At 41.6% G+C, this 15,532-nt stretch overlaps 1 protein-coding gene across 8 annotated transcripts in view; it reads right to left on the reverse strand.

The window, feature by feature from the left end:
* TAF1 (TATA-box binding protein associated factor 1) overlaps positions 1-15,532 on the reverse strand; it is an 82,050-nt gene that overhangs the window by 61,427 nt on the left and 5,091 nt on the right. For 6 of the 8 annotated variants that reach the window (XR_002074906.2, XM_053891488.1, XM_019428705.2 and 3 more), the window contains exons 4-18: positions 14,793-14,912; positions 13,434-13,675; positions 12,815-13,033; positions 12,201-12,419; positions 11,651-11,858; positions 10,239-10,415; positions 9,619-9,746; positions 9,412-9,519; positions 9,114-9,287; positions 8,476-8,649; positions 8,141-8,245; positions 5,658-5,858; positions 5,343-5,484; positions 4,380-4,510; positions 3,632-3,712 (exon numbers count right to left, since the gene is read on the reverse strand). Coding sequence is in view for 7 of the 8 variants with exons in the window: in XM_053891488.1 (XP_053747463.1) it covers positions 3,632-3,712; positions 4,380-4,510; positions 5,343-5,484; positions 5,658-5,858; positions 8,141-8,245; positions 8,476-8,649; positions 9,114-9,287; positions 9,412-9,519; positions 9,619-9,746; positions 10,239-10,415; positions 11,651-11,858; positions 12,201-12,419; positions 12,815-13,033; positions 13,434-13,675; positions 14,793-14,912 (2,429 nt within the window). In the remaining variant the exon portion in view is untranslated. The remainder of the gene's footprint in view (positions 1-3,631; positions 3,713-4,379; positions 4,511-5,342; positions 5,485-5,657; positions 5,859-8,140; positions 8,246-8,475; positions 8,650-9,113; positions 9,288-9,411; positions 9,520-9,618; positions 9,747-10,238; positions 10,416-11,650; positions 11,859-12,200; positions 12,420-12,814; positions 13,034-13,433; positions 13,676-14,792; positions 14,913-15,532) is intronic. The other 2 variants (XM_019428706.2, XM_053891489.1) reach the window with 1 other exon arrangement.

A 15,532-nucleotide genomic window follows, 5' to 3' on the forward strand; every position in this document is an offset into this window, starting at 1 on the left:
ATCAAAATTTTGTTTTAATTTTTTCTTTTATTTTTTTAATGTTTATTTACTTTTGAGAGAGAGAGAGTGTGAGAGAAAGAGAGAATGAATGGGAGAGGAGTAGAGAGAGAGAGAGAGAGAGAGAGAGAGAGAGAGAGAGAGAGAGATTTTGAAGCAGGCTCCAGGCTCTGAGCTGTCAGCACAGAGCCTGATGTGGGACTCGAACTCACGAACGAGATCATGACCTGAAATTGGATGCTTAACTGACAGAGCCACCCAGGCACCCTTTAAATTTTTATTTTAAAAGGTCATTCAACTTAAAAAAAATGGTGCTGGAATAATTAGACATTCATATGCAGGAAAAAAAAACCTTAACCTATACCTTGCATCCTATACAAAAATTAACTCAAAATGGATCTAAATATAAGATCTAAAACAATAAAACTTTTACAAGAAAACATAAAAGAAAATCTTTGCAACCTTGAGTTAGATAAAAATTTCTTAGATATAATATCAAAACCACAAGCAACAGAGAAAACTGACAATTTGGACTTCTGCTCTTCATAAAACACTGTTAGAACAATTAAAAGACAAGCCACAGCCTGGGAGAAAATCTTTGCAAATCACATACCCGATAAAGGAGTCAGACCTAGAATGCATTAGAGAACTCTCAAAACTTAGTAAGAAGAAAATAAGCAACCAATTCAAAATAAAAGCGGACTTAGGCACCTGGGTGGCTCAGTCAGTTAAGCATCGGACCCTTGGTTTTGACGCAGGTCATGATCTCACAGTTCATGGGTTCGAGCCCTACATCAGGCCCTGTCTGCACTGACAGTGTGGAGCCTGCTTTGGATTCTCTCTCTCCCTCTCTCTCGCTCTCTCAAAATAAACAAACATTAAAAAAATGTTTTAGGTGGACTAAAGAGATGAACAGGGGCACCTGGGTGGCTCAGTGAGTTAGGTGTCTGACTCCTGACTTTTTTTGGCTCAGGTCATGATCTCACAGTTTGTGGGTTTGAGCCCCGCACTGGACTCTGCACTAGCAGTGCAGAGCCTCCTTTGGATTCTCTCTTCCTCCCTCTCTGCCTCTCCTCTGCTCGTGCGCTCTCTCTCAAAATAAATAAACTTAAAAAAAAAAAAGAGATGAACAGACACTTAAGCAAAGAACATATCTGGATGGTAAATAAGCACATGAAAAGAAGCTCAACATCCTTAGCCATTAGGGAAATGCAAATGAAAACTGCAATGAGAGACCACTTGAAATCTGATGGAGAGCCATGATAATAATTTTTTTAAAAAAGGAAAAATAACAAGTGTCGATAAGCATGTGGAAAAACTGGAACTATCATACACTGCTAATAAAAATGTAAAAATAATTGAAGTCACTGTGGAAAACAGTCTGGCAGCTCCTCCAAAGGTAAAACACAGAATTACCATATGACCCAGTAATTCTACTTTTAGGTATTAAACCAAGAAAATGTGTCCCTATCAAAATTTATACATACATATTGATAGCACTTTTATTCATAACAGCCAAAAACAGGGGACAACCAAAATGTCCTCTCATAGGTGATCAGCTAAACTGTGATATTATGGAGCACTACGCAGCAATTAAAAAGAACAAATGATCAATAACCTGGATGAATCTCCACATAATTACAGAGGGAAAGAAGACAGATGAGAAAGAATATATACTTTCAACAAATGATACTGGAAACAGAATATCCATGTGCAAAATACTGAAGCTGGACCTGTACATTACACCATATACAAAAATTAACTCACAGTGGGACAAAAACCTAAGTGTGTGAATTAAAAATATAAAACTCTTAAAAGAAAACATAGAGGAAAAGCTTCATGACACTGGAATTGGCAATTTCTTGGAAATGGAGCCAAAAGTATAAGCAACGAAAGAAAAATTAGATAAATTGGACTGTATCAAAATTAAAAACTTCTCTGCATCAAAGGATACAACAGAATGAAAAGGCAACCTACAGGATGGGAGAAAATATTTGCATAGCGTGTACCTGATAAGACATTAATAACCAGAATATATAACGAACTCCTGAAACTCAATAACAAAAAAACAACCTGACTCAAAAAAGGGCAACGAACTTGAATACACATTTCTCAAAAGAAGATCTACAAATGTCTAATAAGTATATGAAAAGATGCTCAACATCACTAATAATTAGGGAAATGAAAACCAAAATCATAATGATATATCACCTCACACCCATTAGCACGGCCACTATCAAAAAAATAATAACAAGTGTTGGCAAGTGTGGAGAAATTGAAATTCTTATATACCATTGATAGGAACATAAAATGCTGCGGATGCTTTGAAAAAAACAAAGTCTGGAGGTTGCTCAAAAAATTAAAAAATAGAACTACCATGTGTTCCAGTAATCCTCTTCTGGGTATATACACAAAAGAACAGAAAATAGAATCTTGAAGAGATATTTGTACAACCACATTCATAGCAGCACTGTTCACAATGGCTAAGAGGTGGAAGCAACCCAAATGTCCATCAATGGTTGCATGCATAAACAAAATGTGGTGTATACATATAATAGAATATTATTCAACCTTAAAAATGAAGGAAATTCTGATATATGTCACAAGACGGATGAACCTTGAGGATACTATGCTAGATAAAATAAACCAGTCACATAAAAACAAATACTGTATGATTCCACTTAGCTGGAGTACTTAGAGTAGTAAAATTCATAAGAGACAGAAAGTAGAATGGTGGTTGCAGAGGCTAGGGAGGGAGGAATGGGGACTTGCTGTTTAATGGGTAACAGAGTTTCAGTTTTGTGAGATGAAAAGAGTTCCAGAGATTGGTCATATGATGGCGTGAAATATACTGAACGTTACTGAATTGTAAACGCTTTAAGGTTAAGATAGCAAATTTTATGTTATGTATATTTTACCACAACTAAAAAAATGAAAGAGTACTTATTGTACGAGTCCATTTATCTAAAATTCTAGAAAACGTGGGGCACCTGGGTGGCACAGTCAGTTAAGCTTCCGACTATGGCTCAGGTCATGATTTCGTGGTTTTGTGAGTTTGAGCCCCACATCAGGCTCTGTGCTGACAACTCAGAGCCTGGAGCCTGCTTCAGATTCTGTGTCTCCCTCTCTCTCTCTGCCCCTCCCCGGCTCACGCTCTGTCTCTGTCTCAAAAATATATAAACATTAAAAAAATAAACAAATAAAATAAAATTCTAGAAAATATGAACTGATCTATAGTGACAGAAAGCATCAGTGGTTGTCAGGGCACAAGGAGGGTGACGAGAAGGGAGGAGACAGAAGAAAGGAATTTCAAAGGGACACAAAGAAACTTTTGGCGATGACAGATATATTATCTTGTTATGAGGATTCACAGGTATACACATACATCAAAAGACAAATTGTACACTAAATATGTGCTGCTTATAGCATGTCAACCTTATCTCAATAAAGCTGTTTTTTAGAAAAGGATAAATGGGGAGTGCCTTGGTGGCTCGGTCAGTTAAGCGTTGGACTCCTGATCTCAGGGTTGTGAGTTCAAGCCCCACGTTGGGCTCTGTACAGGGTGTGATGCCTAAAGAAAAAAAAAGAAAAGGACAAACGGGACACACTAATAAAAATCAGTGTAAAGCCTTACCTCATCATCAATCTTCATCTGGAAATCTTCCTCATTTTCTTCTTCTGGAGCAAAAAAGGACTTCTCACCATAGCCAGCATCCTGAAAGAGCACAAATCTACGCATGTAAACCAATCAATAAATTAGAAAAGACAGAGTACAAATTTCACTAAGTACCAAGTATAGAATATATGAAAGTAAGTTTCTGCACAGAGAATAGATTCTGTAAAGTCTTCAATGTATCTATCACCATTCTACATCCTTATTACACTTCAGGGTACTTGCCAGCTGATATATGGATAGGTAAGACCCATAAAAGAAGACAGAGGTGCTCATTACTGCAGACTCAGTAACTCAGTGGTCTAGCTGCGCTGTCCCACCCCAGATCTAGGGGATAAGGACACTGTGCCTTCTCGAAAGCACATGTCTGGCATCATCATCTCAGCCTACCTGGAAGGCCATGGAAAACAACTGAGAAGTCTTCCCTGTTTACATGCCTGTCTTACAAAGAACGAAGCTTAAAGTCACCACCCAAATGGATGCAACAATATGCCCTAAGTCCCTCATTAAGCCTTCCCGCTGATACTCAGCTACACTGTAGTTTTCCTCAGCACCAATGTACACCGAGTTCCTCACATAGTTTGAATTTTCAAATAAATGGTTAATAATCTAGTAACCATCACTTCTGAGTCAGTGGGGATAGGCTTCAGCCTCATCTCTCTGGGAACGATCCATAGGCAGAGGTAGTACCCAAGAGGAAAGTGTTCACCTTCAGCCGCTGCTCTGCCGCTATCATGCTGTAATAAGCACAGCACTGCTCTGGAGACACCATAGCTCTGATCTCCTCTTCAGTTGGTAAACGAAAATCAGATTTCAGCACCCACCAATTTGAGTCCATCCCTAGAAAAAGCAGAGAGAATGAGATGGTACTGAATTCCTAAGGCCCTTTCCTCGGCAGCAAGAAGGATAACAAACAGGGGTGCCTGGGTGGCTCAGTCAGTTAAGTGTCCGACTTCAGTTCAGGTCATGATCTCATGGTTCGTGAGTTCAAGCCGCACGTCGGGCTCTGTGCTTATAGCTCAGAGCCTGGAGTCTGCTTCAGATTCTGTGTCTCCCTCTCTCTCTGCCCTCCCCCACTCATGCTCTGTCTCTCTCTTAAAAATAAACATTTTCTGGGGCACCTGGGTGGCTCAGTCGGTTAAGCGGCCGACTTCAGCTCAGGTCATGATCTCGCAGTCCGTGAGTTCGAGCCCCGCGTTGGGCTCTGTGCCGACAGCTCAGAGCCTGGAGCCTGTTTCAGATTCTGTGTCTCCCTCTCTCTGACCCTCCCCCATTCATGCTCTGTCTCTCTCTTTCTCAAAAATAAAATAAACATTAAAAAAAAAATTTTTTTAATAAATAAACATTTTCTAAAAATTAAAAAAAAAAGAAGGATAACAAACCAAGACCAAACCACGCAATGTCCCATAAGGTCTAGCCATGAACTCCAAAGAACACCCCTGCTGCTAGGTTCCCTCCATCTCATGTAAGACATCCAACACGCAGTGAACTTCTTGGTAGGCCAAATCAAAAAGTAATCAGAGCCTCCATCATTAGAAGATTTGCTACTTCCTTCTTTTGATGACTATCAATTTCTAATTCTGGTAGTTATATACTGATCCTTTAACTGTGAGCCTGAATTCTTTTCCTGGAAAGAGGCGAAGAGAACAAATAATTAGGCGCAACTGATGACCTGTGCGTTTGAAGTCAGCGCAGAGCTTTAGCCTCTTCCGGATGCTACTTTCTGAGTGAGAAGGAAAGGCTTTTTTGATATCTTCCATTCGGATCCGCCGTGGCCGATCTTTACTCTTCCAGAAGAGGCGGTAAATAAAAACCTGCCCAAAAAACAAACGTTTTTCATTCGGCAAAATAAAGGAAAAATAAAAGTCCTTGCCAGGGCTCCTTCCCCTGCTACGCCCCTATGTGTTTTGATCTTTCCTGATGTGCCCCCAAATCCACATACCCTATTATGTGCACCCGGACCCCCTCCCTATTCTCTCATTCTTACCTGGAGAAAGTCTCGAATATGTGTATTAGCCCTTTTGGAGTTGGGCCCAGGAACTTCAAACAAGGGGCACTGCTGGCCGACCACAAAAATATCCACTAATTCTCGAATATAGTAACCTTGTCTTGTTCGAATGATAAGGAAGTCCGTTTCTGGCATCTTATGAAGATAAATTGGGGCACGAAAAAGATTGTTCTCAAAGGCCTAACAAAAGTAAAAACACAAAAATTATATACAGAGAAGCCCTAGGAAATTCAGTGAACAAATGAGAAAGGAAAATCAAGCTTGTTTGCTCTCCATCCCCATAATGCCATCTAAAATCTCTCCAGTAATATAAACAAACTGTAATATGGAATGTCAAACAGGACTAGAACAGTAACTTTTTACCCACTGGCTGCCTTTAAGAGTCAGTAGTAGGGGCCCTGCCTGGGTGGCTCAGTCAGTTAAGCTTCCAACTTCAGCTCAGGTCACAACCTCGTGGTTCGTGAGTTCGAGCCCTGCGTCAGGTTTTGTGCTGATGGCTCAGAGCCTGGAGCCTGCTTCGGACTGTCTCTCTCTCTCTCTCTCTCTCTCTCACTCTGCCCCTCCCCTGCTCGTGCTCTGTTTCTCTCTCTCAGAAATGAATAAACATCAAAAAAAAGAGTAGTAGGGAAACTACAGGATTTGGATTCAGATGACACTGGCTCTGCTACTCACTGTATGAGTATCTCTGAGCTTAACTGTCTTTATCTACAAAACAGAGATACTTTAAAATGCCTATAGCTTGTAGGATTCCTGTGATTATATATGAAAATCACCTTATAAACTAACAAGTATTCTATTACAACCCTAGACCCCAGTATAGCCTGACATAGTATAAGATCGAAACATTTGTTAAATAAGTTAATAAAATGACAAAAACAAAAATAAATGAAGGCATGCTGGAAAGACAGACTAAATACACAGGACAGAAACATTTGACAGAAACATTTGAGCTTCTTTAAGTAGCAGCCATATGGGGATCAACTGTCACATGAAGCCTGTGACTCTAAGGAAAGACTTCTCAGAAAATCAGACAGGAGGACAGAGAGACCTTCAATGTATGGATGAGTATAGAAAATTCTAAGTGGGGGAAAAAAAGAAAATTGTAAGTGTGAAATGGAGAGGAAAAACAGCATTACAGAAGATAAAAAAGGATCTTCAAAAGACTATAAAAGTAGTCACAGAAGAAAGGGAGGGATTGGTAGAAAATCTCAACAGAATGTGAACAGGGAAAGGAAAGCCAGGAAAAGTATAAAGATAATACTCAAAATCTGGTAGGAAATGGACTATGAATGTCAAGGATAAAGAAAACAATGGGCTCTGCAGATGCTTTAGGGGAATAAGCAATAGTAGTGATAGAATGTAACTAGGATTAGGGGCGCCTGGGTGAGTCAGTCGGTTCAGCATCCGACTTCAGCTCAGGTCATGATCTCGTGGTTCATGGGTTCGAGCTCCATGTCAGGCTCTATGCTGACAGCTTGGAGCCTGGAGCCTGCTTCGGATCTGTGTCTCCCTCTCTCTCTGTCCCTCCCCCGCTCGTGCTCTATCTCTCTCTCTCAAAAATAAATAAACATTAAAAAAAATTTTTAAGTGCTCAAAAAAAAAAAAAAAAAAGAATGGAACTAGGTATAAGAGGAAGGAAAATGGTTAAGACTACCAAGAGAAACTAGGTGGAGGACAAAACACAAGGTAGTGCTAGAGATGTCCTCACATCATTGTGTGTGTGCCTCTGTACTTCCCCTTAACAAAACATGTATAAAGCTAGGTTACCAGAGGGCCTCTCTACACCCATCAGAACAAAGAGGTAGGTAAAAATACTTCCACCGTAGCCAGGGACTATAAATGGCATGGTTCAGGTGTGGCTTAATACTCAAAATGACACCAATAAAAACATACCAGATGTACAGAGACGAATTAAATATTAATTAACTACAGTAAATTATTAATCCCATTTTGACTCCCCTATGCCACCCAGATGTTTCTGGATTTCTTACCAGTGTATATTTTCAAAAAACTATTTCAAATTTAGTTTACAACATTATTAGGAACCAGTTTTAATAGAAAGACCAAGGGGCGCCTGGGTGGCTCAGTCGGTTAAGTGGCCGACCTTGGCTCAGGTCAAGATCTCGCGGTCCGTGAGTTCGAGCCCCGCGTCTGGCTCTGTGCTGACAGCTCAGAGCCTGGAGCCTGTTTCAGATTCTGTGTCTCCCTCTCTCTGACCCTCCCCCGTTCATGCTCTGTCTCTCTCTGTCTCAAAAATAAATAAACGTTAAAAAAAAATTAAAAAAAAAAAATAGACCAAAAGAAAATTGGATGATTATAATCATTTGGGATCATACTGATCACCTCCATACTTGATATATAAGCAGTACTTCAATCAACTAGAGTTGGTTCTTTCTGGGCTGATTAGCGCCTCACCTGTCAAGGTCCTTAGGAAAGAATTCTAACAGGAAAGAATCCCTTACCTGCAGTAATTGGCCAGGATGGAGAGAGCCCAGGAAAGGAGATGTATGGCAGTAAACCGTTTCTCCGTATTTACAATCTGGGGCTCCAGGATCTTTTCCAGGTTTCTATTAGGAACACAGAAGACCCAGCTACTATCCCAGAATGTAATCAATAAGCCTACACAAAATATTCCTCGAGCACAGCATTTCACTAATATTACTAGCTACAAAAAAGATACCATTTCTTTCTCAAGATATTTACAGTATAAAAAAGACAAAATACACGTTTGCGAATTATTGCTGGATACCTAATTACAGCTATATTGATAACAAAGATTTTCTGAGTAGAGACTCACCCTCTTGTAGTAGTTCTTTATCTTGGTTGCCATGCCAACCTGCATCATCAACGGTCCATTTTCTTCACTGTATTCTGCAAGAATAAGATCTCCATCTTTGCCTGTGAGGTCCTGAGGTGTGCGCATAAAAAACATCTCTCCGCCACCAGAAGCTTGTCTCTCTTGTTCTCTCATCTGCCCAAAACAAAGAGAATACAGTCCAGCTCCCGACAGCACAATGACTACAAACTGATGCTGCTCACTCTAAGACAGTGCCACCAAAAATGATTTTACCTTGCCTTTTATTCCAACTTCACTGCCAAAAGTTTCAAACATCAAGTTGAAACTGCGAACACTTACTATCCCAGCACCTAGATACAACTTTACATTTTACCTTATTTGTTTTGTCTAAAACTACATCTATAGATTTTGCTGAATCATTTTTGAAAGTCGCACTCATTATGACACATCCCCCTTAAGTATTTTCATGTGCATCTCCTAAGAATAAGGACATTCCCCTAAATGAGCACAATAACATTCTATCACATCTGAGGAAATAGTAATTCCCAAATACCATCTAATAATATCCAGTCCATTCCCTGAATTTGTACTCTAATGTCTTTTATAGCGATTTTTTTGTAACCAGAGTTCAATCATACCTTAGCCTTCTTTTTGATGTGCTTTAGCAAGGGCTGGACTGAGTGGGGACCTGGCTGAGATAGCGCCCCAAAGGAGTATTTCTTCAGAGGTGGGCGATGGAACTGCCGAAGTTTGATGGGCCCCATGTGGGTAGGAAAGAAGGGCTGTCGTAACTCCACGGCAGGAATTGAGTGCTAAGACAGGAAATACACAGTTCAAATTAAATACTAACTTCAGCCTACGCAAGATTTACCCACATCCTCCATCAAAACAAGGCAGCAGTTCCCATCCATCATAGAAAAAAAATGCTACCTTTACCTGGATAATGTTTCCTCCAAAGGTGCCACGAAGACCCTGTTGCTTGGGGTAGTAATACTCATCATTGGAGAGATTCCATGGATCTTTCACTTCTGGCTGAGACATGTTCTAATGATAGGACATCAAATAAACCTTAGTCAGGCTACCCTTCTCCATTGCATTTCTTTGTTCTTCTGAACATCCCAAGTCCCTTTTCCATTCACAGACCTGCTGTGGTTCTTCCTTGATGACCCCTGTTTTCCCTAAGAGAATTCGACTCTTCTTCAGAGAGGATTCCTTCTTACTCTCCTTGGAGGGGGAGTTAGAGGTGGCCTCTTCCTTTTCATCAGGAATTTCTAAGGATGAAACAAAAGTCACTCTGGAGATGTTATCCCTGAAGACTCACCTTTTCCTACGGATACCTTTACGCTTCCTACCCAGATCTTTTATTGTATCCCAGACCACTTCTAGGCACTCTAACTGAATTACACTCCTAGAATCTCAAAGGTACTACTTTCCAATGTTCCTACATTAGGAGTTTTCCCTAAGCAAAACAGAAATACTAGGCACTAACAGCCACAACTTTGCTCTCTCAAACTGCTACCTAGAAGCTCCTAGTCTTTTTATTTTTACTTATTTTTTCAAGTAGGTTTCACACCCAATGTGAGACTTGAACTCACGACTCTGAGATCAAGAGTCACATGCTCCAGCCGACTGAGCCACCCAGGTACCCCAAGAAGCTGCTAGTCTTGGACCTGCCCAACATTTCTGATTTCCCCCTGCCCTTTGACATTAGCAGCAAGCTGTCAATTATGGAGAGGGAACACTGGCCCCTACCAATATCATACCCAAAATGAGGTTCTCATCATTGGGATCAAGTGTCAAAACAGGAGGCTCTAACAGCCGGGGCATAGCCTGAGCATCCCAGATGATATGGTCCTCCCAGCGTCCATACACCAGCTCCTCATTGTCAATGGGAAAGATGGAGTACCAAGGCTTGTCATCATCCAGGGTGGCTGCAAAACCTAGTCAAAATAACAGACAAAACATTTATTCCCCTTTCAATCATGATTCCAGCAAAGGGAAGAGAAGCAAATGGTAGTAAAGTTATTCATGTGGCTACTTGAAAAGGAACCTAATGCACACAGTATATTTCACACTTTTAAAGAAAGCTGCAGACAAAATGTTCATTCCAATATTTTTTAGAAGAATCAAAGTTTAGGGGCACCTGGGTGGCTCAGTCAGTTGAGCCTCCGACTCCAGCTCAGGTCATGATCTCATGGTTCCTCAGTTCGAGCCCTGCATCAGGCTCACTGCTGTCAGCACAGAGCCCACTTCAGATCCTCTCTCCTCCTCTCTGTCTGCCTCTCCCCCACTCACGCTCTCTCAAAACTGAATAAACATTAAAAAAACAAAGAGTCTCATGCTCTACTGACTGAGCCAACCAGGCACCCTCCACTTCCATGTTTTTTGAGTTTCCCATGTTATTAGACATTTTAACGAAGAACTTTGAATGATATACGATATTTGTCAACTGAAAAGCACAGTGTATGACACTGTCTATAGAAATGAGCTCAACTGGGGCACTTGGATGGCTAGTCAGTTAAGTGTCTGACTTTGGCTCAGCTCAGGTCATGATCTTGCGGTTCCTGAGTTTGAGCTCGGGTTTTCTACTGTCTGCACAGAGCCCACTTCAGATCCTCTGTCTCCCTCTCTCTGCCCCGCAACTCACGCTCTCTCAAAAATAAACATTTTTTAAAAATGAAAGAAATGAGCTCAACTACACATACACACAGAAGACAAAAAAACAAAAACGAAGTACACCAAAACGTTAATAATTGATCATCTCTGGATAGTAGGATTTATCAGTGATTTTTGACACTGTATTCTATTTTCAAAGTTTTCTATGTTAAGCATGGAATACCTTTTTTTTTGCATATTTAAGGAGAGAAAAAGCAAATTCTAGAATAATAAAGACAAAGACAGAGGGGCTGGCTTTGAAAACAAAAGTATAGAGATAAAGCACTGTTCTAGTTCAGAAAGATCTTTAACTTCAAAGTGGTTTTCCCATTTTTTTCATGAGAAATCAGAGTCCACCCTAGCTTGTTAATAGTTGTAAAGATTTATTATGGACTAGAATCAGGGCTCAGATTGAAAACATTTCACCATCCCTCGGCAGCAGAACAGAGCACAGCTAGGCCCACTCAGGACGACCAAGATGAAGGGCAGTGTGCTAGACACAGCTGGCACAGAAACACACCTTGCTGGACATTGTAGGCCATGGCATTCCTAGTCATGCTGGAAGGGAGCCAGCCCGCCAGGCTTGCACGCTGAGGTTTCGTCCCTTTGTGTTTGACATCCTCCCCATCCCAAATGATATCATCCTCCCAATGCAGCTGTGTTACCATCAGGAAGTTTTCATCAGCCAGAAGGTCAGTGCCACCGTTCTCCTCAAGTTTCCTAAAGTCCTACAGAAACAGGGAAGGAACAACAAATCTCTGAACGGTCTCCGGTCAAAGTTCTCACTCCAAATCCCCCATCGGATACAATGAATGTAGTCCTCAAGAGAAGAACCCGATGATAGAGCAACACCGGCTCCTCCTCCTCCACCTAGCCTAGCACCGCACTCACTCCACAAACAGAATCTCTGTGATGGGGCCTAGCTGCCAGGGTGATATGCTGTAACATGCAAAAGGCTTCAACACCTCCATCTCCCACCGAAGACACCCTCCCCAACCGAAAAGCAAAGTTAAGTAAAACTGACAGGGCCCTGGGCACAGATTCCTTTCTCAGGTACCAGTGTCACTTACCTCAATGATTCTACATTTTATCACAGGTTCATGGTCCATCTTTCTCAGTTTGAAGCCATAATCAAACCCACTGCCATCTTCAGGGACACCCAGCATATCATACCACAGTCGAGCGGGCCCATAACGCCACTCAGCCACTCTTGGTTTGGTATCTGTCACTTTATCTATGTCTCCAGTTGACTGGGAAAACTTGGACTCTACAGGAGCCATCATTGTAATCTGTAACAGAACAGAGTAGGAAGGGAGGAGGATTTCCTGATCCCAGATGTCCTAAGGCTACAGGGAGTCCACAGTCAGGAGGGGAAGTCAGAGGGGCCATAAGGATGATTCTTCAACAGGACTGGAATTAGAATGTGAATAATGGAGCTATATCGTGACACCCTCGGCCTATCATTCAAACTTTCCTACCCACCAGTTTGTGTACCACCAGGTGCCTGTCTTCGGTACTTTTCTATTATAACAGGGAAGGGACAGCCACTAAGACTAAACTCATGATTACTCACTCATAATTGGCACAGGACTCTGCTAAGGTGCTATTTCCAATTTAGACATAAGCTAGGGAGAACCCACTGTTCCTCTCTTAGACCTCAATGCCAGGACTCTATTTTGCCTACTTCGTCATCAGAGAGACACTGCTCGGGAGGTGGTGGTGGGGCATAGTCATAGTTCCACAAAGACTTCTGGCTGACTTCTGCCTCTACTGAGCACTCCACCTCCTGGATCTGCTCTTCCTGTAACAGCTCACGGTGCTTTTTCTTCCTCTTTCTCCGAGCACTCCGCCAAACAGATGGGACATTCTTCCCTGGTCCAAAAAGACGTAGGAAGCGTAACACCTAGAACGCAGAACATGCTACTATGTCAGACTCCATATCCCATAGGAAAACAGTGGTGTCTGGGTCTGCAAACTCCCCTGAGGGGTCTACTCAGGCGTGGGGGAGGGACCAAGGAGTGCTGAACTCAGGTTTATAACATCTACCAAGAAAGCAAAGAAGTATCCCTTAATAATTTGGACTAGTTCTTTTAAGACGACAAGGACAATTTCTAATGAGAACCATATAAATCACATGTACTATCATGAATGCGTACAACTTTTTTTTAAAAAGAACCAATACAATGTCACTGAATAAGGAAACGTAAATCTCATCCATTCGATATTCAACATCTTAACAACAGAACTCAGTATTTTAGAAGAGGTCAATGGTTTGCAACTTGGGCATTCTCCACAGAAAGTACCTTCCCAGGCCGAAATTCCGGGAAAAGTTCTGTGACACTCGGCAACAGCTTGGTGGCATCATGCTGCATAATCCCGGCCAATGGTAGGGTCAGCTTTCCATCCTCACATTCTGCCTGTGTTGCTTCCTGAGGTCCCATCTCAGATTCTGAGTCAGAGGAACTACTGAAGTCCACTTTCTCTGAGGCCAAAGAGGAAGGGGCAATGATGGAGGGCAAGATGATGCCTTCTCCATCCTCAGACACTGCAACAAGGAAGAGAAACCCCTTTGGCATGTAACTGTGAGCATATCTCCTCCGACTCAGCCAGTACCCAGTCTAGGCTCTATGCATGGCTCGGTGGCAGGGGGTATAGTTCCAAGCACCCAGATTACTAGTATGCAACCCAGAAAACTCACTCCACTCAGTATCTCCCACCATCCCCAACTCACCTTGTACCTGGTACCCTAGGGTTGTGACGAGAGAAAACAAACACTATTACTACGTTCACTACTTTCTATACATATATTAGGTTAAAGGAATATGACCAACAGCAAAATTAAATAACACTTTTATACCAATCAGGCCTTGTAATTTGCAGTTCGGGGGCCCATAAGCTGAAAAAATTTTTTAAGCTCACAGGAGAATAATGAAATTATGTAGCATGAAATCAGATCTATGACATAAAGTTAACAGATGTTACTTAGCCTGTAGACTAAAAAGGAAACAGCTAAAACTCTAACAGGAGGAATTTAGGTTAACATAATCCCCAAAATACAGGAGATCAAAAGACACTGCTCTTCCCCAATCTCCTAGCCTAGGATAGGACAGGGTTACTACTGTGGCAGACACAGGAAAGGTGAGATGATCACTAAAGCCCTTGCCTTGGAAATCTCTGAATCTGGCAGTTGGCTCTAGATGATTATAAATACACATTCTAGTGTGCCTTCCCCATTTAATCATTTCTTTTAAAGAGAGTCATCTAAACAGGTCGGTTCCAAATACCGGTATACAGATCAGCTGCATCAGGAGTTATTTGGAGAACATTTTGAAATTCCTGGGCTCTATCCTGGATCTTTGAATCAGACTCTGGGATGAGAGTCAGGAATCTGTATTTCTTTAAAGGCTTGGGATGACTGGGATGGGCAGCCAGATTTGAGAACCACTGACCTAAACTACATTTTCTCCAGTGCCTGTTAAAATACTGTTGCCAAATGTTTCAAAAGTAACACTTTCTTTTACCACTGAAATTGTAGGAATCACTTCCAGAAGCAGTACCATTTCCTAGCAGCTGCACTTTTACAGCTCCCTATAGGTATGCCAAAAGCCTCGACCTATGAATGCAAGTTGCTCTTTGGACAAAAGAAGACAGTCTCTACTTACCACTGGTAATAGCATCTTGGTCTTTATCCTTCTTCACTGGTCCTGGAGGTGGAGGTGGAGGAGGCATCAACTTGCAGTCAATGTCTTCACAATCAGCATCATAGTCGTCTTCATCATAATCTAATAAAACCAAGAAGGTGATCACCTCAACATCCAGAATGTCACACAATAGCCCTGAGTTCCTCCATCACACAAGAATTTAAAGCAGCACGTGAAAACACTATACAGACCCCCTAAGAACACATAGGAGATGTGGCTTCTGCCTTCAGAAAGAGATGTCACGGTATAATATACCCAAATGCTATAACACTATGTCTACCTCATACAGGAATTGAGCTCCCAAGAATGGTTTAAAAACATGTGTTCCTTCTCCTGATCAAATCCTATTTGATTTTTTATTTTCATCCTGCTCCATCTCATAGTTCAATTGAACCTTCTTCCTTCTCTGTCAGTTTCCTTTGAGGCTGGACTTTTTCTCTTCTCACTTCCCAAGTCTTTGACACATTTTTTACCTACCTTCTGCAGTTGTGTTATTCTTTTCACTGCCCTTTAGCCACTGGCATCACTCAGTACTTGATGGTGAAACTCTTTTATTCCTCTACACAAGCTCCGTTCCCTTACTCAAGAATCACCCATATCCAGATTAAACCCAAATCTGTAGCTCTTGCCCTGACTTAACCCCTCTACAATCACACCACCATGTTCTGCTGCCTAAAGAACCTTTCCATTCAGATATTCCA

This window comes from Panthera pardus, unplaced genomic scaffold (genome assembly GCF_024362965.1).
Source record: "Panthera pardus isolate Hobbes unplaced genomic scaffold, ASM2436296v1 HiC_scaffold_27, whole genome shotgun sequence".
Lineage (NCBI taxonomy): Eukaryota > Metazoa > Chordata > Mammalia > Carnivora > Felidae > Panthera > Panthera pardus.